The 26822-nt window shown below is 33.9% G+C and overlaps 1 protein-coding gene and 2 long non-coding RNA genes across 3 annotated transcripts; 1 reads left to right on the top strand and 2 right to left on the bottom strand.

The window, feature by feature from the left end:
• Positions 1–1724: 1724 nt before the first annotated feature.
• LOC114279732 (uncharacterized) lies at positions 1725–2782 on the bottom strand. The gene is made up of 3 exons (XR_014349891.1): positions 2697–2782; positions 2573–2614; positions 1725–2169 (listed from the first exon to the last, which is right to left on the bottom strand). It is a non-coding gene; the product is annotated as an uncharacterized LOC114279732 (long non-coding RNA).
• Positions 2783–9612: 6830 nt separating this feature from the next.
• Positions 9613–11385, top strand: LOC114279760 (protein argonaute 1C). Its single transcript, XM_028222044.2, has 5 exons — positions 9613–9850; positions 9992–10122; positions 10262–10371; positions 10656–10759; positions 11220–11385. Exons 1-5 carry the CDS (start codon positions 9771–9773, stop codon positions 11233–11235), a joined length of 441 nt encoding a protein of 146 aa, XP_028077845.1. The 5' UTR covers positions 9613–9770; the 3' UTR covers positions 11236–11385.
• A 682-nt stretch (positions 11386–12067) lies between these two features.
• LOC114279721 (uncharacterized) lies at positions 12068–21130 on the bottom strand. The gene is made up of 3 exons (XR_014349890.1): positions 20474–21130; positions 13229–13336; positions 12068–12192 (listed from the first exon to the last, which is right to left on the bottom strand). It is a non-coding gene; the product is annotated as an uncharacterized LOC114279721 (long non-coding RNA).
• Positions 21131–26822: the final 5692 nt, after the last annotated feature.

Raw genomic sequence — 26822 nt, 5'->3', positions numbered from 1 at the left:
AAAATAAATAAAGAAAAATTACAAATAAGATATATACTCTACAAAAATAATTATTTACACATAATTTTTTATAATTTTAATAATTAAAATTTATAAACTTTATTATTATTTTGAAAATAAAATTTCACTATTAGAGCATCTACAATGGGATAAATAAAAAAGTGTGTTAAAGTGTGTTATATGACAAAAAAGTGATAAATGTAGGGTCCAAAAATGTGTGTTAAGATATATTAAGAATTTATTAATTTTAGAGAATAAGTAATGGTGCAATAAATGCGTTAAAGTGTGTGCTAAGAATAAATATATATAATAAATAAAATAACCATTGTTTTGTTTCTGCTGTCGTTGCTACTCATGATGATGATGATGAAAATTGTCAATTGCTTGCTTCAAATTTGCAACAAATTGTGGTCGGAAAGTTTCATTTGTTGAAGAATTTTGCCCAATATCACATGGATTGTGAGGAGTTGAGTCTTGTGTACCACCACATGACATAAATCTGGCAAAAATTTACTTTGTTTCTGGACTTGAAGGCCAAGGACTACAAATTGATCACAATTTTCTCCACCACCACCACTAGTGTTGACGAGCCTTGCAAAATAGGAACTCGGCGTAGATCGATACCTCACCAATCTAGAATTCCTCATTGGTTGTTGCTGTTGCACTTGTTGACTATCATCACTACATTCCTCACCATGAAACCTAAAATTCGAATCTAGAAGAACAACCTAGCAAAACAACAACAGAACAGCAAGGGTCCGGACGTCCGGCCTGACATCTAGTCAAACGACCTCATTGCACTTTCTAGCGTCCATCTCTCCCCCCTGTGTGTGTGTGTTTGTGTTTTTTTTCTCTCTCTATGTTTTTCTTTCTCTTTTTTCTCTCTTTCTCGCTGGCTAGAAGACTCGCTGCAGTTAACAAATAAATTAACAACTGACACTAATGGCTAACACTAACACACCCCATAACAGCTCTATTAGAGTATCATTTGAGTCGTTCACTAGCTAAAATATTAACAACTGATACTAACACTAACACGTCCCTTAGCAGTTTCACTGTGAATGCTCTTACCTAATTAGTTACTCTCCTCCCCCCTCCAAAAAAAAAAAACAAATGCCTTCACTTGGTCACCATGCTCTCACCACTGCTGGAAATTTCACATTTAGTGGCGTTTTTCAAACGCCGCTATAGGTATAAAAAACGCCGTTAATTCTTTTTGTGACGTTTAGTACCAAACGCCGAAGATGCGGCCGTCGCTATAACATTATGACGCTTTAAAAACGTCACTAAATTAGTATAGATGGCGTTTTTAAAAACGCCGCTAAGTGTGGTAAATACGGTAAAATGACGTCATCTAATATTTAGCGACGTTTTAAAAACGCTGTGACAAATTTTTTTATTTTAAAAATATGACTTGGCACTGTAGTGGCGTTTCGAAAAACGCCGTTATAGCCTCGTTTTTTTTTTTTTTTTTTCCTTCTTTATAGATTGTGCATTCTGTTAGATTTCAAAACCAAAATCAACCAAAAATTAAAAAGAAAAAATATTCTAAACCAAAATCAAGCAACAAACACAACCAAAAAATAAAAAGAAAAAATATTATATCACACACATGTATTGCAGACCTATCAAATAACAAATTCAACACGACAAGCAGAAAAATATAATTTCAACAGAACTTCTACATCAATTTTCTAGAATCTTGGTTAGCACAGTAATAAGCAAATAATTGTAAGGCATTGTAGAGACGGTCTCCAAAACAATTGAGTTTGCTACACATGTATAGAAACAACTAGGCCAATGATTTAATGCAAATCTTGACCACAAAAGCTAGAGAGAGAGAGAGAGAGAGCAGCAAATTTTATGTGAAAGAAAATATGCTGTATGGACATATTAGACCTCTGATCCTCATCAATCTTCAAGCAGACATCGATTCCGCCTAGCACCAAAAGCAAATCTCTACACAATACGGCCAAAAAACAAAAGGATTAATAACCACAATTTAAATATAGAAAACCAAGAATCAAAAGTTCTTTTCATTTTTTTTTTCCACTTAACTGAGAATATCTGAGAGTATGCTTTCAAGCCAGTAAGGAATCGAATGTAAATGGGCTTGCTCAATCCATTGGCAGGGACAGATCTGATGTTTGGGACGAGATACTCTGCTACCTACATGCATGCCCTCACTCGCATAAACACACAGGCGCATGCACACACAAGGCGAGTTGAATATGGTCAAAACTTACACATCACATTTGAATATGATCTTCAGAAGTCCGGTTTTCTTTTTTTTCTTCCCAAATTCATTTGAGCACTCACACATAATTCAGTCAGTAGTTGATCATAGCCTAGAATGTTGTGTCTAAATGGCTCATCTCTAAGTCTTGTATGTGCATTTGCCTATTTGGAAAACCTAACCATATGATTTATTTCATCGAACATCACAATCCATAATCATGAATTCAGATGACTATTGAAACAAAGCAAGCACCTAAAACTCAAAAACAAGGAATTAAAAACACTGTTTGTACATCACTCCCTTAGGTAGATCACCACATCAATAAACTCTTACCACTTCTGCCGGTTCTACCAAAACATTAATGAAAAACTTGGCCTGTAATAAATTAAACGCTTTCACTTGATTGATCCAAAAGCTTCACAAAAGAAATCAAGGAAATATGCAATACACATTCCACCTGCTTTGTAGAAGCTCCAGACAACAGAAGATCAGTTGTTACCATTCCCGGCTGCAGCCAACAAGAGGGAAAATTATTTAACAACGCTTTCACTTGATTGATCCAATGACCCATTACCAATGACACAAGTCCAAAAAGCATTAGCTCTGCCAAAATAAAAGGCAGGACATATTTGAGATGAATGAAAACAACTTTGAAATGCTATTAGAGATCATTGTCCATTTAGGACATATTTGTTAGGATGGATTAGATTAGATGAAATTAATGTCTGTTAGCTTTAGAATTATTGGTCTCTTTAAATTGTGTATTATATCCCATGTTTTGACTAACTTATGATTATGAGAAGAAAAATGTTAAAAACAGTTTTAAAGCCTATTAGTAGGGTTATGTATGAACACTCTATCCGGAACTTGCTACAAGATGTAATATTTTCCACGTTAAGTTCTATAAATTACCAAGAAAATAATGAAAATGTCCGAGTTCATTACCTCAGGCTTGAGGTCACGGTGAACTACACCTTGGAGATAACAGTAGGTAACCACACTCAAAATCTGTACCACGACAGCCATTGCATCTTCTTCCGAGTATTTTCCACCTCTACAGAACATAAATCAGAAATTTATATATCTCAAATCTTGGTTACAGGAAGTGATTCTCTAGTAAGAGCAGACTACAAATGTCAGAGACATATTAAATATCTCAAACCCTGGAAAGTAAATTATTTTGAAGAAATCACTGGCTCTTTAAATCGTAATGAAGTTGTAAGAGCTAAGAACTTGAGGGTTAGATGTAAAATTTTGTTTTCATAGACCTTATCAACTTCCACTAGATGCAGAACTCTGAAGACTGCTTACAACACCTATCCAAGCAAAAGAAGTGCACAACAATTTTTTTATTTTTTATTTTTTTCAACTAGACTGTGTATGTAAAAGTTGAGATAACTCATATTTCGGAGTGAATCACATGCCTGATCAATTTTAGAGGATCTCCTTCAAGAAGGTGTGCATCAGCAGGTACAATGTCCCCAAGTTTGATGCTTACTATGTCACCAGGAACTAACACTGAAGCATCTTCCTCACTCCACTTCTCGTCACGCAGGACCTGGTAGGAGTAATTAGAGAGTCAAATATAAGTCATTCCCTTACTTATGTTGAAAGTTCAAGAGAAAAAAAAGGAAATAGAAATAGAAAACAAAATTTTTGATCTGTATTTATTCGGGAAGAGGGAAACCTTGGCTTTTGGAGCTAATCGAGCCATAAGAGCAATAGCCGCATTGCCAGCATTATTTTCCTCAATAAAACTGATGGTAGAGTTGATAATGAGCAAGATCAAGATGCCAAAGAAGTCATGATAATCTGTGCCCTTATGCTGCACAAAATAAGGTTTGTCAGTATGGAATAATCTTAAATTGTCTTGCGCGCGCGTACATATAATAATGAAGCTTTGACTAAACACTACAGGAAAAAGAGGTTTAGGTGGCGTTTTTTTAATGACGCTTTTTAAAACGTCACTTTTATTAGTATTTAATGACGTTTTATAAAACGTCACATAATTCTTTATTTAAAACGACACCGTTTTATAATTGGAGGCGTTTAAAAACGCCTCCAAATGTGGTGTGCTTCACGCGCTTCCTCTCTCACTCTTTTCAAATTCTAATTTTGAATCTGAGAAATATTATGCCCAAATCTCCACAGCGCTCTCTCTCTCTCTCTCTCTCTCTCTAAGCCCTTATCATTCTCAGAGCGATTTCGAGATTCAGAGGCTCCACCGCCATCACCATCTGCACCGGCGAGGTAGGTGAGCTCTCTTTCTCTCTCTAAATCTCTCTCTCTCTATTTCTCTCTCTCTCTCTCAACCCTCTCTAAACTCTTATCATTCGCAGAGATTCAGATCGGTCTTAGTGATTTCATCTCAGAGCGATTTCGATTTCGATTTCGAAGCTCCACCTCCACCACCATCTGCACCATCGTCTACTAAGGTGAGCTCCGCCGTCTCTCTCTCTCTCTTTGAAACTCTTCCTCTCTCTCTCTCTCTCTCTCTCTATTTCAGTGATTGATGAGTTGTATGTGCTCTGTTTCAGTAATTGTTTTTCACTGATGAGTTGGATGTGCTGTAATGTCAGTTCTGGCATTCACTTGATTCATTTGAGATTCATTTGATTTTGCTGTGATATCACTCCATTTCATTTGATTTTGCTTTGATTTTCCTGTGATTTTGCTGTGGTGGTAGAAAATACAGGCATTCACCCCATTTGTAATCTCTATTTCTTGTTTTTTGTTAAACTTGTGGATCTATTTGGTTTCTGTTTCTATACTGGTTTCTAGGGTTTTGTTTTGTGTTTTCAATAACAAAGGAAGAAAAAAAAATGAAATCTTTCAAATATAGAGTTTCAGAAAATCTTTCAAAAAAAATGAAAGCTGGTGTTTCTGCTCTAGCTCATTTGGATGATTGATGGTTTGGGATATTTCTAAACTCTAGCATAGCACTGAATATTTTATTAATTTATTTTTGGAGTATTGAAATTTGGTTGGTGCACTCTGTTGAAGCTTTATTGTTACACAATTAGCTTTATTTGCATTTGAAATTGCATGATGTCTTGTTCAATTAGCATTGTTCAGATTAGATAGCTTCCAAGCAATTTTCCCTCTATAATTCATATCCTATACTTTCGAGGAGGTAGCTAAACAATCAAAGCATTATGTAATACTCAATCTTGATGGCTTATATAAAATTGGTTCATCTGGTATGGTCGTTAGGTCTGGAAGTTTAAAGATGAAGCTTCAACAAAGAGCTTAGAATGTAGAATTTGCTAAAAGTCTCACCCTCTTTAACCTCTAGAGGAAAAAAAATCTATTGCCTCTCTTTCTTTTGACTTTTTAATCTATTTCCCCTTTTCATTGCATATGTGCATAAAAATTAAAAAATAAATAAATTCCATTGCTAGGTTCATACATTTGAAATTTTAGGGTTTCCTGTCTTTGAGATGAATGAAAACAACACAATGTTTCTCTCATTCATGAATTCTGTGGATGTCTTACAAGTTTTTTGGGGAAAAATCTCATGTACACAAAGTTTTAAGGATTTGTATACCCTGAAAGTTTTTAAATTATGATTAATTTTTTTAATTATAACTAATGAAATCTTTAATTATATCCCATATCATTTTCAATTATGATAATTTTTTTTTAATTATGACTTATTCTTTTTGAACATTACTCGGGTTAACCCGACCCAAAATGCACCCTTAAAAACGAAAGCAATTGATTAGGGTACCAAACAATGTAGAATCAGAGCTAGAGGCTGAAGTCGAGTCCCCTAAAGAAAAGAAGACAAAACCCAAAAACATCCAATCCCATGAGAATTCAGCATCAAGGGCTGAAAATGTATATGCCCAAAGTACCGACTTAAGTGCTGAAATGCTTTGCTTGGATACACAGCCAAATAAAGGGGAGCCCATGTTTCCATTGGATCGTGATTTAATATCATCTGGCAGTTTTGGTCATTTAGCTATGTATGAGTGTTCCAAGTATGAATCCATATGCTTTGGTTCTCTATTTATCCTAAATCCTAATGTATAGCTAACAAACATATGATCATGTTCATGTTGTATGTTTGAGATCTCTAAACAATGCAATGTTCTTGAAACTACTTGTTTTGTATGCAGGAATGGACCAGTTTATTGGTAAAATGGAAGTTCCAGGGAGCTTTAGTCCTTATCAGCACGGGGAAGCACATGACATCATCGAGTGATGCACACAGGTGCTATTTTGTTGCTTTGGATTGATCAGAAGCTTATTGAACTTGAGGATAATGGACTATATATCTCTACATTAAGAAGTCGGTTAACTAGGGAACATACGAACCATAGATAGCACAATTAATATCTACATACTCTGAAGTTTATGATTTGTCAAGACTTGTTAGGGCTGAGAATCTGTGAATTTCTATGAAAATGAATTTCATAGTTTAATGAAATATACTAGTAGTTAGTAACTGTGACACTTCATAGTGCTTGTTGAATTTTCCATCCCGATTGTATAAGCGTGTTGCTAATATGCTATGGTTGGCATGGTTGAATCTATGTTTGTATGTATTGAATTGAAGTAACTTAATGTGAACACCAAAGTATTTGTGTTTCTCATTACTTGTTTTTTTGGTCTAGTTTTAGATCTTATTGAGGATGTTCTCAATTATTCTCATATGACAGACTGAGAATGGGTTTTGTTTCCTCCACGCCTCCCATGTCCTTGACCATAAGTGCCACTACTAATCTCCACTAGAACCATTCTCGTTCTTGCTCTGTCATCAAACTAGCAATCTAGCTTGTTTGATTCTAGTACCAATTTTAGTGAATCAATCTTTCAAAGGAACATTTTGCTTTCAGCCTTGGTTTAGTTTTTGTCAACCGATGTTTTGCTTTCACAAAAAACATTTTGAATCTATGTTTTAAGGATTTGTATACCCTCATTCATTGATGGCACTGAATTTTAACACTCTTAGATGTTAATAAAATCTCAAAAATTAATTGCTATAATTATTATTTTGGTTCTTGAAATCTTGATTTTTACTTCTACAATGTTAGATGACTTGATTGTTGAACTATTCTATGTTTATATTCATTACTGTTTCATTTCAAAATTTGATGGTTTTAAAATTTGATGCCCTTGTTTATATTCTATGTTTATATTCATTACTGTTAAACCATCAAATTTTGAATGTTGAAATCTTGATTTTTACTTCAAAATTTGATGCCTTTGAGTAATGGAACAACTTGCACAAGCCAATCTTCAAACACACACTTCAAAATAACAAACCTAACCTAGTTACTCTTACAACCATGCCCAAAACTCTACACATTGAGTCAACTCTGGTGAGTGTCCTTTGTTCGATTCTTCGTCGTCTTCTTCATCATCGTTTTCTAATTAGTAATATAATAACTTCGGTTCATTGGTTTTTTTCTCTCTCTCTCTCTCTTTGTAGTTTTCTTCTTCATAACAAAAACAAAAAGAAAAAAGTCTTCAAAAGCTTACAACCAAAGTTTTAAATATCAGTCAATATATACTAAACTAAATCAAGACTTAAATTTTTTAATATTTATTAATATATTGGTCGATATTATTTGATATTAGCTCATATAACGGTATTGTTGATTCTAGTACATATTCTGAAATTAGCTTACAACCAGAGTTTTAAATATCGCTAGATTGATAGTTTTAAGGCTGGAATCAACACACTTATTAGCCACTAACTCAACAAGAATCACTCTTCCTCGCATGAAAGCACTATGGGATTCTGAGATGAGCTGTGCAATTGCCTTCCTCAATCTCAATGCTAACACTGGCAATAATTTTATAGACATTGTCAATCAATTTAATAGGTCTCAATCTTGAATGTCCACTACACCCCTTTATTTGACATGGGGTAATGAAGGAGGCATTCGTACTCATCTCAAACTCTTGTCCCAAAAAAGCATGTAGAACTGCTTGGCCGTGGAGCTTAGTCATCATTGAGGAGCCTCAATTACTTTTTCCTCTGAAAATGGTATTTTTAACTAGTTCCTGTCCTTCTCCTATAGCATACTAACCCCCAATTTTCCAATTAGGGTCCCAACATTTGGCTCAGAATCAAGCCTGCTATAGAACTCCACAATAGTTTTAGAGATATCCTCCTCCCTAGTCAAAACTTTCCCATCAACACTCAACCTGCTGATGTGATTATCTTTTCTTTGTGCATTAGCCATTCTGTTAAAGAAACCGGTGTTTGGCACTTTGTGTTGCAAAAAAAATGCTTCAGAGGGAAGTGTTTATGTTGATTTCTTTTCAGCATTGTCTGATCTTGACATTTTGGCAGGTTGCAAAATGTGTAATGACCTGTGTGACTCAAGAAGTAAAAGATCTTTACCATCTTTTGGACCATGAGTTTCTCCCTCTAGATCTTGCATCAAAAGTGCAGCCTTTGTTAACCAAAATTTCCAAACTTAGGGGAAAGCTTGCTTCAGCATCTTCTGTACCAGAGGTCCATCTATCTTAATACATTCCCATGCTGGAAAAGCTTGCCACTCTAAGATTGCTTCAGCAGGTACACGGGTGCTAGGTTTCATTTTCGGTACTTATTTTTTTTCCAATTTTATGCATTTTCTAAAAACTATTTTCATCGTGCTTGATACTTTTCATTTCTTGTTTTCCAGGTGTCTCAGGTGTATCAGTCAATGAATATAGAGAATTTATCTAAAATGATCACCTTTTTTGAATTTTCTGTTGTGGAGAAAATCTCTGTTGATGCAGTCAAACATAATTTCCTTGCAATGAAAGTTGACCACATGAAAGGTGTTGTTGCATTTGGTAACTCGGTAAGTAGTTCTTGTACCTTTATGTTTATATTGCTGTCTACTTGCTTTGCTGAATGTAACTTTATCATTTGCTGATGCTATACACAGAATAGTAGTAGCAATGATGTTAACATTTGGTTGTTTTATTCTTATCCACATACGGATATTATGGTTAAATCACAATTTCACTTAATGATATATATAGGTAACAATCACACCTGAGGTTATTTCCAAAAAACTCCATTGGGAAATCATTAACAAGCTTGTTGGATTGTACTGTGAGTCACACTTGGGCAAGCGACAGCTAGCTTATGATAGAAGGAAGAGTGTCTACACTGCTAGGCCTTTGCCTTTTTCTTCCAAGGACTTTGTCATCAAGCTCGTCGACCAAGATAGAGGAGCAAGGTTATCTCTATTTTGTGGTTTCTTTGCAATTTGTTATAGTTGAGTTGTATATATATGTCTTTATTGAAGTGTGATTGGTGAAGAGCATTGAAAATAGTAACCTTATTATCAATTGCTTTTCAACTCAAATGGAAAACTAGCTTTAATCTTTTTCTTATTGATTTTGAGTAAGATGGCGGCTCTTATGTCATTATCTGGATGCTAATTTGTGCCAACAAGAAAATATGGTATGCTTTAGTTGAAGTTAATGCTATGCTTGCTTTAATTGCAGGAAGGATCGTGAATTTAAGGTCTCATTCAAATTTGTTGCTAAACCTGACATACATCATCTTCAAGAATTCATGCGTGGTAGGCAACTTGATACCTCACAAGAAACTATACAAGTTCTTGATGTGGTTTTTAGGGCAACACTGTCGATGAAGTGATTTCTCTCACTGACCAATAACTATTATTAAGTTTTTTTTTTTGGCTTGAACTCTTGTTTTGTTTCTTTTTATCTTGGTCATGTGGTATATCAATTTCTGGGAACTGGGGTGATTGATTTTGAAGCTTTTGATTGCAGTAATGCAGTTGTGGGAAGGTCATTCTTCTCTCCAAGCTTTGGTGTAGGTGACCTTGGAAATGGATTTAAATATTGGAAAGGATTCTATCAAAGTCTTCGTCCTATTCAGATGGGCCTCTCCCTTAATATTGGTAGAAATATTTTTCAATTCTCCACTCCCTCTTCCCATATTTTATGAAATATATAGCACTGGCTGAGGTTATTATGGGCCTCCAAAAATTATGATGTTGTTGATCATTCTTAATCGGGCATCTGAATGTTGTTTTGTAGATATGTCAGCCAGAGCATTCTACGAACCCATTCTTGTTACTGACTTTGTTGCAAAGTATTTCAATGTTAAGGATATGATAAGGCCTCTATCCGATCAAGAATGTCTTAAGGTATTTTTTGGTAGCTATACCTCACGGCATACAATAGGATTTTATATTAATTTGTTGAAAAGTGAATACTAAATATTTTAGGCTGAGATGGAACAAAACTGAGGGTTACGATATAGACTGAAGGTGAAGAAATAGGATTTCCATGACTAGATGCTATTCTTATAAGCATTTTACTATTTTTTCTTTTGGGTGGTAGTGGTTGTATTTCTGGTCAATATTAATATTTCAGGTTTAATGTTTTCTCTTTCCAAATTACTGGAACTGATTTTGTTTGTTATAATCAGGTCAAGAGAGCTCTCAGAGGCATTAAGGTTGAACTTGCTCACAGGAAGCATGTTCAGTGCCGTAGAATTTCAGGCTTGTCAGTTCAACCAACCAATCAGTTAACGTAAGTTAATAATCAGTATTATTTCTGTATGTGTTACACTGACATGTTTACTACATGATGAAGTGCTCTTTGTTTCCTCTAGTACATTTATTTAACACAATTGTGTCGTCATGTGAGGATATAACAAAAACAAAGAAGCACACGACTTGTTCTGCTGATGTTCTGTATCAGATTTAACAAAAACAAAGAAGCACACAATGAGTGGGAGTTAGATCAAATGGCCTCTAAATTTGTTTATGCTATGAGAGCATTATTTATTTAATTTACATGATTCTCATGTGTCTGTATTGTCTTTGGGTATGCCCTTTTCTTTATATGTATTTAGTGCTTCTTGGTATGTGATGAAATCTGCTTATTAGTGCTTCTTCAAGTTTTAAGTACTGTTTATAAGTATTGGGTACAAATTCTTCAATTTGTATTTATTTTGGTGAACCTGATTGCAGTTTATGTTCTGATGCAGACATGTAGACCAGTGAAGACTACAAGTTTAATGCTAAGACATGATTTTTGGATATATGTTAGTTTGTGGTTAATGTTAAAATATGATTTTTAGATTTTGTATATGTTAATTTTGTGGATAATGGTGATTGGATATTAATTGAATGAGAAAGTGAATTAATGCTTCATTACAGCTATTTGAAAGGGAGTTATTATTTTATGTTAGTGCTATTACAGGTATTTTTTTAATTCAATCAAATAAAATTAACACAATTTTAAAAAAAAAAAAAAAGAGGGATATGACGGCGTTTTTACAAACGCCTCTTAAACCCTGCTTACTAACGGTCATATTTTAAAAAACGATATGACGGCGTTTTTCCAAAACGTCGTTAAATATCGTCAGTGACGTCAGCATGTGTTTAGGAGGACATTTGGTGGCATTTTTAAAAACGCCACCTATACTAATATCACGACGTTTTCAAAACGCCACAAAGTTTTAGCGACGGCCGCGTCCTCGACGTTTGGTTCTAAGCGTCGCAAAAGGAATTGGCGGCATTTTTGACACTTACAGCGGCGTTTTTTAAACGCCACTAAAAGTCTGTTTTCCAACAGTGAAATGATAAGTCAACACTACACTAAAGTAAGATAAGAGCATGTAAATTTACCCCTCCATGTGCAAGAGCAATGGCCATTAAAGCTGCTGCTTCCATGACCCATGACAAAGGATTCCACATAAAGCCCAAAAACTTCAATATTTTACTTTCCTAGGGAAGAAAGAAAAGTATACAATAAATCACCGAGTGTTAAAAAAAAAATAGAGATAAGATGAGATGTGGAAAAAGAAAAGGAAGTTATCCAACATAAATTTTCCTAACCTTTTTCTCTTCAAGTTTGTTGTATCCAAACAGTTTCAACCGTTCTTGAACTGCATCGGTACTCAGACCCTCTTTTGTACATTTGAGATGTTCAAATACTTCTTTGAGGGGCATGTTCTCCTGCATGAAGCAAATTACAAATTCAATATCACCTTTATTCATGATGGACAAAGCTTGTTGTCGAGTTTGGGTAAGCAGTCAAAGTCGTCAAATTTGGACCGAAACACCCATGTTTGATTCGGCATGGCCCAATTCGGCCAATGGGCTGAAATTCGCTGCATAGCGGTGATAAGCCATTTTTGGCCAAATTCTATCATTTAGGCTTTCAAAATTTTGTTTTTGTTATTTTGTAGTTGTGGAAAGTATTCTTATAGCCATAACTTTAATAAAGAGTTTAAATTTTAACCCCGTTTGTTTGGCATAGTTCTAAGACTTTATAGTGTTAGTTTTTATTTTGTTTTATTTTTATTTTCATATAGTTTTCAGTTTTCCTTCTTGTTTCATGTTTTCTTAAGAATATGATAATTCAGTTTATAGAGTTGTAAGTGTCCATTGAAGGATAGAAACTTTAATAACATTACTGATCTTGGTATTTTCTCTTGGTGGATTCAAGGCTTACCTCATGGATATGAGAATGATAGCTAGTTCCCTCTTGTTATCATTGCTACATCATTTATTGAGCTTTTTTCCATTGTCTTTTGTTTTTCCTCTTTTCTTTTTTTTTTTTTTTTTTTTTTTTTTTTTAATCCCCCTCCAAAAATTAATTCATCAAATGTTATATTCATTTGAAGCATAGAAAAACACATGTAACGAAATTAAGAAGACTTGCAAGAAGAACCAAATCATTTTGTTGGACTTCTCATACTAACTCAGCAGATTAATTTAAATACACTCTCTAGTTCTTATATTCACACTAATCATCATGAAAGAATTCAAGGGTGTACAAGAGCATTAACATAAAAAGAAAAAAAGGAAAAAAAAAGCACATAAACAACAGAATTGTAACTCAATAGATTTTGTTTCAATTGATAGTTAGTTCTGAGGAGACAACAGACAACAAAATTGTAACTGAAAAGGGAAGATTAGAAGATAAAAACAAAAACACAACCAAACAGACTTATGGATTTTGGTTCAATTGATAGTTCTAAGGACATACCAGATCAACAGCTTCCTTGTTGACGGCATCAAGGGCAATCGATTTATCATCCACTCCCATGTCTCCGTCAGCTCCAACTCTCCGCCCACCAAGTTTTTCGTAAAGAAGCTGCATTGTTTCAGTTACTTCAAATGAATCCTGAATTCCTCTCTTTCATACACAATTCTCCCAGCAACAACTTTAGCTCACAGTGTATTTATTTTGAATTTTTTTTCAATATTTGTTTTAGAATCCTTTTTTTCCAAGAATGATATCAATGCGGCATTATATATGATTGTGATAAAATCCCTTAAGTTCAAATTTCATTTTTATTTTCTTAATATCATGATGGGATTGTCCTGTGATCATTTCTAAATGATTCTAAACAAGAATGACCAAGAGAAATTTTGCCTCTAGAGGTTAAAGAGGGTGAGACTTTTAGCAAATTCTACATTCTAAGCTCTTTGTTGAAGCTTCATCTTTAAACTTGCAGACTAATAAGAAGTGAGAAAATAATATGTCATTCACACCACTTTGATCTTTAGGCTTACATCTATTTATAGTTCATACATGAGAGTTGGTTCAGAAGTTGTTACAACAAATTCTAACTAACTGAACAAACTCTAAACTAACTAAACAAACTCTAAACTAACAGATACTAACTGAATCTACACTGTGGCTGTTGCTGACTTCAGATTCTGTTTCAGATTCTGTTGCATACTCTGGTTCTCATCAGTACCCCTCAAGATGATGGGGCGAGGAAGCACCAGAAGCTTGGATTTAAGATAGAGAAACCGAGGAGAAGAAAGGGGCTTAGTAAAGATATCAGCAATCTGATCATCAGTAGCAATATAAGCCAAAGAAATTTGTTTAGAGACCACTTTTTCCCGAATGAAAGACAGTCCACCTCTATGTGTTTAGATTTAGAATGAAACACGGGATTGGAGGCTAAGGCCATAGCAGAAACATTGTCACACCATAACACAGGTACAGCAGAAGTAGGAACATATAACTCTTTGAGCAATTGTTGAAGCCAACAAATTTCGGCTGTAGTGTGAGCCATAGACCTATATTCAGCCTCGGTGGAAGATCTGGACACTGTGGGTTGTTTTTTAGAGGACCAAGAAATAAGATTAGAGCCAAGATAGATACAAAAACCAGAAGTAGAGCGTCTATCAGTGCAATCCCCGGCCCAATTGGAATCATTAAAGGCATGAAGATCATAAGACCCTCTTGTGAAAGTAAGACCATGAGAAACAGTGCCTTGAAGATATATGAGCAGGCGTTTAACAAGAGCAAAGTGAGCATTAGTTGGGGCTTGCATATGCTGACACGCTTGATTGACAGTAAAGGCAATGTCAGGGCGGGTGATGGTTAAGTATTGTAAAGCACCAACGATGCTTCTGTAAAAGGAAGGCTGAGCATAAGGAAGCACATCAGTGGAGGAAGGACCAGCAGAAGACTTCGGAGCAATAGGTGTGGAGCATGATTTACACTGAAGCATACCAGCTTTATGGAGCAGTTCTTGTGCATATTTGTGCTGAGATAAAAAGTAACCAGTGGAAAGAGCTTGAACAGAGATGCCTAAAAAATATGAGACATCTCCGAGTTCCTTCATGGAAAAGGCCACATGCATCTGAGCAAGTAATGCTTGAATCAAAGTAGGATCACTTCCAGTTAGCAGAATGTCATCAACATAAATGAGCAAAATAGTGATACTAGTAGAGGTCGTTTTTACAAAGAGAGAAGGATCAGAATAACTATGACAGAAACCTTGAGTAAGTAAGAAAGACGAGAAGGTGGAGTACCAAGCTCGAGGAGCTTGCTTGAGGCCATATAAAGCTTTGTGCAATTTGCACACATGATGAGGAAAGGTGGAATCAACAAAACCTTGAGGCTGTAACATATATACCTCTTCATCCAACTTACCATGTAAGAAAGCATTGGAGATGTCCAACTGCTTGAGAGGCCACTGATTTTGAAGTGCAAGACATAAGAGAATCCTAATAGTTGGTTGCTTGGCAACAGGACTAAATGTTTCATCATAATCGATTCCTTCTTGTTGCAAGTAGCCCTTTGCAACTAAGCGAGCCTTGTAACGAGCAATGGTACCATCTAAATTTTTTTTAATACGAAACACCCACTTGCAGCCAATAGCAGATTTGGTAGAAGAAGGAGGAACAAGGGTCCAAGTACCTTGTTTATGGAGAGCTTGAAACTTCTCTGTCATAGCATTAAGCCATATAGGAGAAGTTAAAGCTTGAGTAGCATTCTGAGGCTCAGTACAAGTAAGATCAACTGGAGGAGTGTGAGTAAGATGATAAGAAGGAGCTGCAAGGTGCTGAGAAAGAGAAGAAGCTTTGGACCGAGTAGTCATAGGATGAGTATTACAAGAAGTTGAGTGAGAAGGAAGAGGTGGCAGATGAATAGAAATAGATTCAATAGGAATAGAAGAAGAAATAGGAACAGCAGTGGAAGCATCCGGAAGAGCAGAAGTAGCAGGTGCTGTAGGGACTGCAGGAAACACAGCAGCAGGGGTTGTAGGAACAGAACTGGTAGAAGGTGCTGGAGGGACTGCAGGAAGCACAACAGCAGGTGTTGTAGGAATAGAACTGGTAGAAGGAGCTGAAAAAGATGAGGAAAGGACAGGCGGGTGAGGTTTGGTAGAGGTGGTAGACTGAGAAGAAGGCCAGAAAAATGATGTAAGATTAAGTAGAGTAGGAGAAGTACGTGTATGAGTAACAAATGGGAAGCAAGACTCATTGAATAAGACATGTCTAGACAAAAATATTTTGCCAGTAGAAGGATCCAAACACCGGTAACCTTTAGTGGAAGGATGGTAGCCTAAGAAAACACAAGGTGAAGATCTTGGTTGAAGTTTATGATCAATATAAGGTCGAAGCCATGGAAAACATTGGCAACCAAAGACTTTGAAAAATTCATAATCTGGAAGAGCATGAAAGAGTAACTGAAAAGGTGATTTATGACGAAGAGACAAGCTAGGCATCCTATTTATAAGAAACACAGCTGTAGCTAGAGCTTCAAACCAGTAGGTAAGAGGCATGCTAGAGTGATGCATCAGTGCAATAGCTGTCTCAACAATGTGTTGATGTTTTCTCTCTACAATGCCATTTTGTTCTGGAGTATAAGGATAAGTGAGATGATGGAGAATACCATTTTCAGCAAGATATCTATCCATTTGATGATTAACAAACTCAGTTCCATTATCAGTTCTGAGAATTTTCAAGACTGTATCAAATTGTTTTTCCACATAAGCTTTAAACAAAAGAAAGGTGGAAAAAACTTCACTCTTAACATAAAGAGGATAGATCCAAGTAAATCTTGTGAAATCATCAACAAACAAAAGATAGTATTTATAACCATTGAGAGAGGCATTAAATGGTCCCCAAACATCACTATGCACAAGAGAAAAAGGCTTATTAACAGTAGAAGTAGACAACTTGAAAGGCAACCTATGTATCTTAGCAACACTACAAGAAGTGCAAGCTAATGAATTACAATCTTTATTTGATAGGGGTCCAGGTAAGTATTGAAGAAGGTGATGAAATTTTAGTGCGGAAGGATGACCAAGTCTTTGATGCCAGGTAGATACAGAGACTTGAGATTTTGCTTGAGCAACATAAGCTTGAGGAATCAGGGAAGAGGATGAATCAGCAAAATGATAGAGTCCATGAATATTAGGTCCTTTATGCAGAACCTTGTTCGTATGCTTGTCCTGAACCACAAAGGAGTTAGAATCAAATGTAACTGAACAATGATTATCCTTGGTGATTTGATGAACAGACAAAAGATTAGAAGAAATGTTAGGCACATTAAGAAGATTATTAAGAGAAAAGGAATACTGAGGAGTAGGAAGTAATCCCTTATCAATGTGTTGAATAGGAACAGTCTGACCATTACCAACAGTGACATGGTCTGAGCCTTGGTAAGGTTGAAAGAGTTGAAGATTAGCCAAATCATTGGTGATATGATTGGTTGCAGCAGAGTCTATGTACCACGGAGTGGATAAAGCAGATGGAGTAAAAGAGTTATTAGAAGAAGACTGATTTGCAGTGGCAGCGTAAGCATGAGGTGGAAAAGACTGAGAATTAGATGGACCATAAGCCTGAGGAGGCTGATACGTGGAATCCATACGAAACCAACAATCAAAAGCACTATGGTTATGACCTCCACAGATTTGACAACCAGAGTAAGAATAAGAAGTATTGCCCGAATGACTATCATGTCTGTTATCAAATCTCCCTGACTGTCCTCTATATCGACCTCCTCTGCGATACCTTCCATTTCCTCTGTATCTTCCTCCTCTATTGCCACGAAATTGATATCTACCTCTATGGCTAGATGAATATCCTCTAGTAGATGAAGGATATGAAGCAGATCCAGATGCAGAGTCAGTAGTGACAGCACAGGCCATTGGTAAATCACTCATAAGTACATGTTTAGTTTTATTTTCAACATGGATTGCTTCAGAACACAGCAGGGAACTCAAGTCTGTCATAGTAATCGCCTCTGCTCTGGCACGAATAGTAGTTTTCAAAGCTGCATATTCATCTGGTAATCCGTTGAGTGTGATCAGAACCAGATCTTCATCTTCAACCGTAGCTGATACAAGACTAAGTTGATCTGCAATATTGTGAATCTGAGTCAAATATTCCTCCATTGAGAGACCTTTCTTGGTGACTGATTGAAGTTTATTCTTCAATTGATGTATGTGAGATCGAGAGAGTGAGGTAAATCTCTTCTCTAAAGTACTCCAAACTTGAGCACAGTGTTGACAATGAAGAACTGTGGAGAACACAGAGGAGGAGAGAGTTGCAGTAATGCAACTTAACAAATGTGCATCAATGATCTTCCATCTTGCAAACTCTAGATTTTCAATAACTTTTCCAGATGGATCAAGAATCTGTGGAGCTGGACATGGAATCACTCCAGTTACAAAATCAAACAACTCTGTAGCTCTAAGCACATTCTGAAGCTGATGTTTCCAGATAAGAAAATTAGAAGAATCAAGTTTCACTGTTACTAGAGACTAAAAATTTGAAATCAGTAAACTAAGATTTGGTGGTAGAGAAGATGATGAAACTGCCATGACTGAATCTTGCTCGTGAGAGCTGTATGGCTCTGATACCATAATAAGAAATAAGAAAATAATATGTCATTCACACCACTTTGATCTTTAGGCTTACATCTATTTATAGTTCATACATGAGAGTTGGTTCAGAAGTTGTTACAACAAATTCTAACTAACTGAACAAACTCTAAACTAACTAAACAAACTCTAAACTAACAGATACTAACTGAATCTACACTGTGGCTGTTGCTGACTTCATATTCTGTTTCAGATTCTGTTGCATACTCTGGTTCTCATCACAGACCTAACAACCATACCAGATGAACCAATTTTATATAAGCCATCAAGATTGAGTATTACATAATGCTTTGATTGTTTAGCTACCTCCTAGAAAGTATAAGATATGAATTACAAAGAGAAAATTGCTAGGAAGCTATCTAATCTGAACAATGCTAATTTAACAAGACATCATGCAATTTCAAATGCAAATAAAGCTAATTGTGTAACAATAAAGCTTCAACAGAGTGCACCAACCAAATTTCAGTACTCCAAAAATAAATAAATAAAATATTCAGTGCTATGCTAGAGTTTAGAAATATCCCAAACCATTAATCATCCAAATGAGCTAGAGCAGAAACACCAGCTTTTTCGATTCTCCGTGCTAATTCTACCGTATCCTGGGATGATTTTGGAAGTTGAATCTTACATGTTACTAGTGTGTCCAAATTTCGCTTTAATGTCGTCAATATCTAGATCAACAGAGAAACAACATGAGGGTTAAAGCTTTTAGTTCAAACAATGAACAGAGAAGGAAAAAGAAAAATAGAACTCCATGAATGCCATGTACCACATACATCATGAATAAGCTCCAGCTTAGTCAATAATGCAGCGCCCATTCCGCCACTAATAGAGAATGATTTTGGGCAACCCATATTGATATCCCAAGCTCAAAGTTGCTCACTCCCACCTTCTCAAATTCTAAACTTCAACTCATCCAATCACGAAAGGTATATTAATGGGTCCCCCTGCCTCAACTCTTTAGCACCAGGAAAGTATCTCTCCAAAATACCATTAATGGAAATAGAAAACTTGGGAGAGGTGATATAAGAGGCAATCCAATTCCTGAACTTCAAAGGGCGTTGAAAACTACCCAGAATACCAAGGATAAACTGCCAAGAAAAAGAGTCAAAAGCATTCATGATGCCTATTTTCATAGCACATCTAGGAGATGCATTACTTCTATGGTAATTTTTTACTAACTCTTGCATGAGAAGAATTTGGTCATAAATAGATCTCCCACAAATAAAAGCAGTTTGGCAGGTATCTACCAAAAGATGGATGACTTGCTTCAACCTATTGGCGATAATCTTAGTACCTATTGGCGATAATCTTAGTAAGGACTTTATAAGTAGTATTGCCTCAAGATATAGGTCGGTAATTAGTCATGCCGCTGGGTTAAGTACCTTAGGAACAAGGGTTATAGCAGTGGCATTCACTTCTTGTTTTCTGATGTGGGATAAATGAATAAATTCACTGTAAGGTACCAAAATGGGTGAATAATAATCAGAGTACAATGTTTTGTTTGTGGCACCAGGTCTGTAGAATCAGTGATATAGATACAAAAGCAACATTATTTTTTCAAATGCCAAGTTCAGAAACAAAACATTAATGTTTTTAAATCAAGGATGATGTTGTTGGTATTAATAAATAAACAATGGGGATATATTTATGGAATATAGCAATAAGGGATGAGTTTTTTTTACTTTAGCAAGACAATCTTGAAAATCCTGAGCAGTGTCGGCTCCAAAACTTGTGGTTGATGGGCTCATGTAAAGTCTTAAATATTTCTTTCTAAAATCACAAATAAAAATATCTTAATATGTTGATTTTGTTTTTGACCCCCCCAAAAAAAAAATTGCAAATATATACTTTTTATAATTAATAATGTAATTAGCAGAGTGTTCTTGCTGCCATTATTAAAGTAATTAGCAGAGTGTTCCCAATATATGAACCCAAATTAATTTATTCCAAATAGTTGTACAAGAATGACTTCAGCTATATATATACATATATATTTATATTCAGGTCAAAATCAAATATCAGTTCAGATTAATTCAAATATCAGTTCAGCTTGAGAGAGAGAGACGGATAGAGACAGAGACAATGGAGCTCACCGATCTGAATCGCTGAGATGAAATTCGATTTCGATTTCGAGAGAGAACTGAAATGTCTCTGATGAATCACCGATCTGTTTCGCTGAGACCGAGCTGAATCTCTCAATCACAGAGCTGAACTGACAGAGATAATTAGGGTTTAGACAGCAGAGAGAGAGAGAGAGAGAGAGAGAGAGAGACAGTCGCCCACCGATCTGAATCGATTTTGAGAGAGAACTTCAAAATGGCTCTAATGAATCACCGATGTAAGATCTTGGAAATGGCTCTGATGAACGCTCACAAGTTTGCTGTCACCGATCTGAATCGATTTCGATTTTGAGAGAGAGTGAGAGCGAGAGTAAGAGTCAGATTCAGATTCAAAATAAAGGTGAAACAGGGAGAGGGAGTGTGCGGGACAAACTATTTCAAGACGTTTACAAACGTCTTCTATTCATGAAACGGTGCCGTTTTGATTAGAGAAAAATGTGACGCTTATGAAACGCGGTTAAATATCACAAATAGTGGCGTTTTAAAAAACGTCGTTAAAAATACGCCCCCAAAACTGATACTTCCTGTAGTGCACTAACGATGACCGAACACTCTTTCCCAAACTTTGTGTCCCTTCCCCCTCCCAAAAAAAAAATTAAAAAAAAAACCGTCACTCATGATGACCGATCACTCTTTCCCACCCTTTGTCGACATCCCATTACTTGTATGGTAGTTATGTCAAAAAAGTGCATTAGCACTATTAAAATAAGATTATCATACTTACCCAAAAAACATAAGATTATCATAAATGACATTTTAACATTATAATATGTCAATTTATAACTATGATAACAACCGTTAGAGATCTTTTTAAATTTTGCAGTTTAAAAATGAAGGGGGATCTCCTTCTGTCCAGATTTTAGATTGAAAGGTGTTATTTGGGCCTATTGAGCCCATCACGGGTCCTGTTTTAATGATATAAATCATTTATTTTGTTAGACAGTTTATATATTTCATCCACACAAAAAATTAAGTCGATCCGATAACTGCAATTTGTTCAATTTATCACATTTTTAATATAAAAAAATTATGATTTATTTTGAAAAACACAAATTTTTTTTAGTTAAAAACGTGATAAATTAAACAAGTTATAGCTATCGGATCGATCAAATTTTTTTGTATGGATAACTAAATGAACGGTTCGAATTATCAAAACACAACCCGTGGTGGCTCCCACAAGACCAAACAATGCCCTCAAACCCAAAATCTAAACTATAGCAGATCCTCCTTTAAAAATACTCGCAAAATACAATTGATTAAGCAGAAATTATACCAAACAATCTGACACAGACTCTTAAATTAAAATATGTTATAATCATCTATTAGAATCCATACCAAACATCAGCAATATATTGTGGTTATTATTTTGTCGGACATTTTATATATTTCATCCACACAAAAAATTAGGTCGATCCGATAACTACAATTTGTTCAATTTATCACATTTTTAATATAAAAAAATTATGATTTATTTTAAAAAACACAAAAAAAATTTAGTTAAAAACGCGATAAATTAAACAAGTTATAGTTATCGGATTGATCAAATTTTTTTGTATGGATGAAATGTACAAAGTATCCAACTAAATGAACGGTTTGAATTATCAAAACACAGCCCGTGGTGGCTCCCACAACACCAAACAATGCCCTCAAACCCAAAATCTAAACTATAGCAGATCCTTCTTCTTTAAAAATACTCGCGATGTACAATTGATTAAGCAGAAATTATACCAAACAGTCTGACACAAACTCTTAAATTAAAATATGTTATAATCATCTATTAGAATCCATACCAAACATCAGCAATATATTGTGGTTACTATTTCAGTTATTATCGCAATTTTTTTAGTTTAAAGTAATTTGGTTTGGCCTATTTAATAAATAAAAAAAAACCAATGTATTGGCTTATTGGTTTATTTGGATCACATCACATTTCTATTTTTTTTACATTTTTTTTAAAAAAAAAGTTTAAAAAAAAATATTGACTTTTTTTTCTTTATTTTCAAAATGCACTAAAGTGTCATAATCTATACTATATATGAAGCAAAAGGGGGTTTTAATCTCAAGCCTTGTGAGAGTTTCAATATGCTAATTTTTTTATTAAAAAAAAAAACCTTAGTATTTATTGATTTGGTCAAAATATTCTGATCAGTATTTATTAACTTTTTTCAATCCACATGTTTTTCTACATTCCTACATTTATTGATTTGGTCAAAATCCTTTAATCAGCATTTAAAATCCCCTCATACAAATAATTATGGACACAATCCATGTATATTTATTGCAGTACCTATTTCAACTTCTCTCATACACTATGGTTAATGATAAGATTGTTAAATTATTTTTATAAAAAATCTTAAAAAACATAATTTATATATTAAAAAATCTAAAACAAATATAAATATCTATAATTATTCCGTGCATAGCACGGGTGATAGGCTAGTTTACCTATGATATACATGTTTTTTTAGGACCATTTTGGGAACATAGTAAAAAGTCACGTTTTTGGACAAAATGTCCAAAAACGTAGCTGCCAAAAATGCAACAAAATCCCTTTGGGAAGTGCCAAAAACGCAGTCCTAAAATTATAAATTAGGGCCTATGAAAAAAAATAAAAAAATAAATCTCTTATGTTGGGTAAGGGCATTGTGGTCATTTTAATTTGATTTGACACCATAAATAAATATTAAATTAAAAAGCAAAAAGTCAACTTTTTGCCAACTTCTCAAATCACTTCAAAAAAAGCCAAAAAACTTGGTAAAAAGCCAAAAGCCAACTGTTTACCAACTTTCCAAAACAACCCAGAATAACTATTTTGAAATGTATTAGATTCATTGTCAAGTTTTTTTTTTTGTTGAAATAAATAATCGACCTTTGTTTGAGGTTGTAAGAATATATATATATATATATCTATATAATATATTAAGTAAAAGGGAGTTTTTAACCCTAAGCCTTGTGGGAGTTCTAATTTCCCAATCTAAATTTTTTGATTTTTTGATTTAAAAAAAAAATCTTAACATTTATTAACTTCTCCCAACTCCCAAGTCTTACCCTCGTAATAATATTTTAATGCATTAAGAATAAGCATAAAAAAATTCTTTGAAATCCAACATATGAATTCCTTGAAAGTCCCAACACGTATGATTATTATCTCTCATAATAAGACTTTAATGCATTAAGAACAAGCATAAAAAAAATTTGTTGAAAAATCAAACACATATGATTATTATCAAAATATTAAACTTTAATATAATATAATAAAAAAAAAAGACATTTAATTCTGTAAAAAGTTTAACACGTATTATTATTATCAAAATATTAAACTTTAATATAATATAAAAAAGGAAAAAAAGAAGACATTTAAACAAAAAAGACATTTAAAAATCACAATTCACATATATAGATAATTGTAAACATAATCCGTGCATAGCACAAGTGATATGCTAATATATATATATATATATATAAAATGCTTGAGAGCATTAAAAAGAGAGCATTAGGGGGAGTATTAATGTGATGGGTGTCTCTGTTTATTTTTTTTTTATTTTTACATTTTCAACTCATTAAAACTATTAATTAATGCCCTGTTTTTTAGAACTCTCAACCAACCTGATATATATATATATATACTTAAAACTATATGGGGATTGATATTTTTTTTATTTTATATTTTTAACTTATTTAACACATTTAAATCGTTGATTTGAATCCGATAAAATATTCAATTAACTGATGATAGGGCTTCTTTCTTTCTTTCTTTTTTTTTTTTTTTTCTTTTTCTTTTTTTTTTTTTTTTTTTTGTCTTTTTTAAGATGGGACTGATGGAAGGGGTTGGTTAATTATTTTTGTTCAATGTTTAATCATTTTTGACAAAGCCTCCATATGATATGATAAGATGGGTAAGATTAATTTAATTCATTAAAGATAAAATATATTAAAATGTTAATAAAATAAAATATTATCATCAAACAATAATTATTTTATTTTATTTTTCATAAAATTATTAAACTAAATTTTTTTTTTTTTTTTTTGCCAAAGTAAATGGTTGTTGAATGCAGTAGTCACATTCAATCAAGTTGGTTGTTGAATTGCACCAAAAAAAACAAAAGAATGGCTGCTGAATAGATTTGTCCTAAACTAGTGATGGCGGTAGAGCCACATATGCAGTCAGATTCAATCAAGTTGTCACGTGATATTTATTTGAGTATTACCAGGTGTAATGAAAAATATTTTATAAAAATAACCATTTCATCTTTAAATTATGAAAAATTCCTAGTAGCTCGAATTACGTGGTCCGAATTCGGCGTGAGATCCAAAACGACGTCATTTTGGGTCTCAAATTTTTTTTTTCTTTTTCTTTCTCTTCTTTCTCTTTCTTTTCTTTTCTTCTTCTTCTTCGTTGAACCAGGCAACACAAGCAAGAGAGAGAGGAGAGGAGAGGAGAGGAGAGAAGGGCCCCTGCCGCCGCCGATCGTCGCAGCAGCTCCGATCGTCGCAGACCGGCCGCAGCTCGTCGCAGCCCCGCACAGCCCGCCTCCGGCCCCGACTCCTCCTACAGCCCCATTTTTATGCCCCCCTCCCCTCCAGTTCTCCTCCTCCTCCTCCCTCCTTCTTCTTCTTCTCTTCTTCCTCTGCTCCGAATTCGAGCCAAATTCGAGTTACGAATCGGAGCTCTTAAATTATACACACCATCTATCCCAGAATGATGGTCTTTTTTAAGGAATTTAATTTTTCTTTTGATAGTATAATTACTATACTTTAAAAAATTTGATTTTTTAAAATTATTTTTTAATACTATATTTTTTTAAAAATATTAATATCATAATTATACTTTTTATGTTGTTAATAAATTTAAAAGAAGGGCAAAATAAAATATTTATATTATTTTTATACTTGATTTTTAAAAAGGAACTAATATTTTGGGACAATAAAAAATGAAATAATAGACTAATATTTTGAGAAGAAAGGAATGTGTAATAAGTTATAATGTGTAATATCAAAATGTCATGTACTTAAAGATTTTTTTTTAAAATATATATATATATATATATATATATATATATATATATATATATATATATATATATATTGAGATCTATTTCAAATGTGATTGAGATTCATTTCAAAAATATTGGCAGAATTTTATTTTAATATTTAGTTTAGAAAATTTTTATACATACATAAAATTAATACAAAAAATATAATAATGATGTGACAATGCTATTATTATAAATATTACATATTTAATGATATTTTGTTTAAGTGAATGGTTCAATGAACCACATCATTATATATATAAATTATGTACGAATTTTTTATTTATATAACATTAATCACAAATAAGATCTCAAACAATCTTAATATGATACTAATCATTGCAAACTAATACAATACACCACAAGAATTTTTAAGATTGTATTTAATTTATAAATTTGGAAAGAGATTTGAAAAGAAAAAAAGAAAATACGTATGAAACAAAGTTAAAATTTAATTATATTTTATTCACATTTTCAAACGCAACCTAAGAATTTTACTTGCGCTCCATTTGTTTGGACAAAAAATATTTTTTACAAAAACTTTTTTGTAGAAAATGTTTTACCGAGAAAATATTTTTTTTATACTTGGTGGTGATAGTGGTGGAACAAAAGTGGAGGTGGAGGTGGTAATATGGTGATGGGGCGACGACGGCAGTGATGGTGACAATGATGGTGGTAATGGCCGTGACAACAGCAATGACTGTGACAATGATGATGGTTGTAATAGAGTTATAGATTTTCAATTAATTTGATTTTTTGCATGAATGATCTATTCAACGAACCTTATAATAAGAACCGTTTGAATTATTAAAAAAAAACTCAAAAATTTTTTTAAAAAAATTCCCACCAAGACACCACAGATCGCTGCTGTGGCCTAGTTTGGGAACTCGACTAGTCAATTTTTTTGACTTTTTGGCCTTTTTAGGTCACATTACTTTTTTACCTTTTTTTTTATGCATTTTTTCAAAAAAAAAGTAAGAAAAAAAAAAAAAAAACAACAACAACAACTATAAAAATCAACTTTTAATCTATTTCTCAAAATAAACCTAGTCACAGCAGCATCTTTTGTTCCGCAACTTTATGCTATGTTTGCTCGAAAGATTTAGAAAAAATTTAGAAAGGAAAAGGAAAAAGAAAAGAAAAAAGGTATGGGCTAAGTCTAACTCAAAGCGGATGAGCTGGTGTTTTGGGAAGATAGAAAAAAATGATTTTTTGGCTTCTAATTAAGCTTTTGGCTTTTTCTAAATAAATGATTTAGAAAGTTAGTAAAAAATTAATTTTGATTTTTT

Source organism: Camellia sinensis, chromosome 13 (genome assembly GCF_055761805.1).
Source record: "Camellia sinensis isolate YWXY chromosome 13, ASM5576180v1, whole genome shotgun sequence".
Classification (NCBI taxonomy): domain Eukaryota; kingdom Viridiplantae; phylum Streptophyta; class Magnoliopsida; order Ericales; family Theaceae; genus Camellia; species Camellia sinensis.
This window is presented reverse-complemented; position numbering and strand designations above follow the sequence as displayed.

Excerpts from the sequence above, each read along its gene's own strand:
- LOC114279760 (XM_028222044.2), top strand. The coding sequence starts at position 9,771 with ATGCGTGGTAGGCAACTTGATACCTCACAAGAAACTATACAAGTTCTT. Across the intron at positions 9,851-9,991 it reads AGGGCAACACTGTCGATGAA|TAATGCAGTTGTGGGAAGGT; the intron begins GTGATTTCTCTC and ends TTTTGATTGCAG. Across the intron at positions 10,372-10,655 it reads CCGATCAAGAATGTCTTAAG|GTCAAGAGAGCTCTCAGAGG; the intron begins GTATTTTTTGGT and ends TGTTATAATCAG.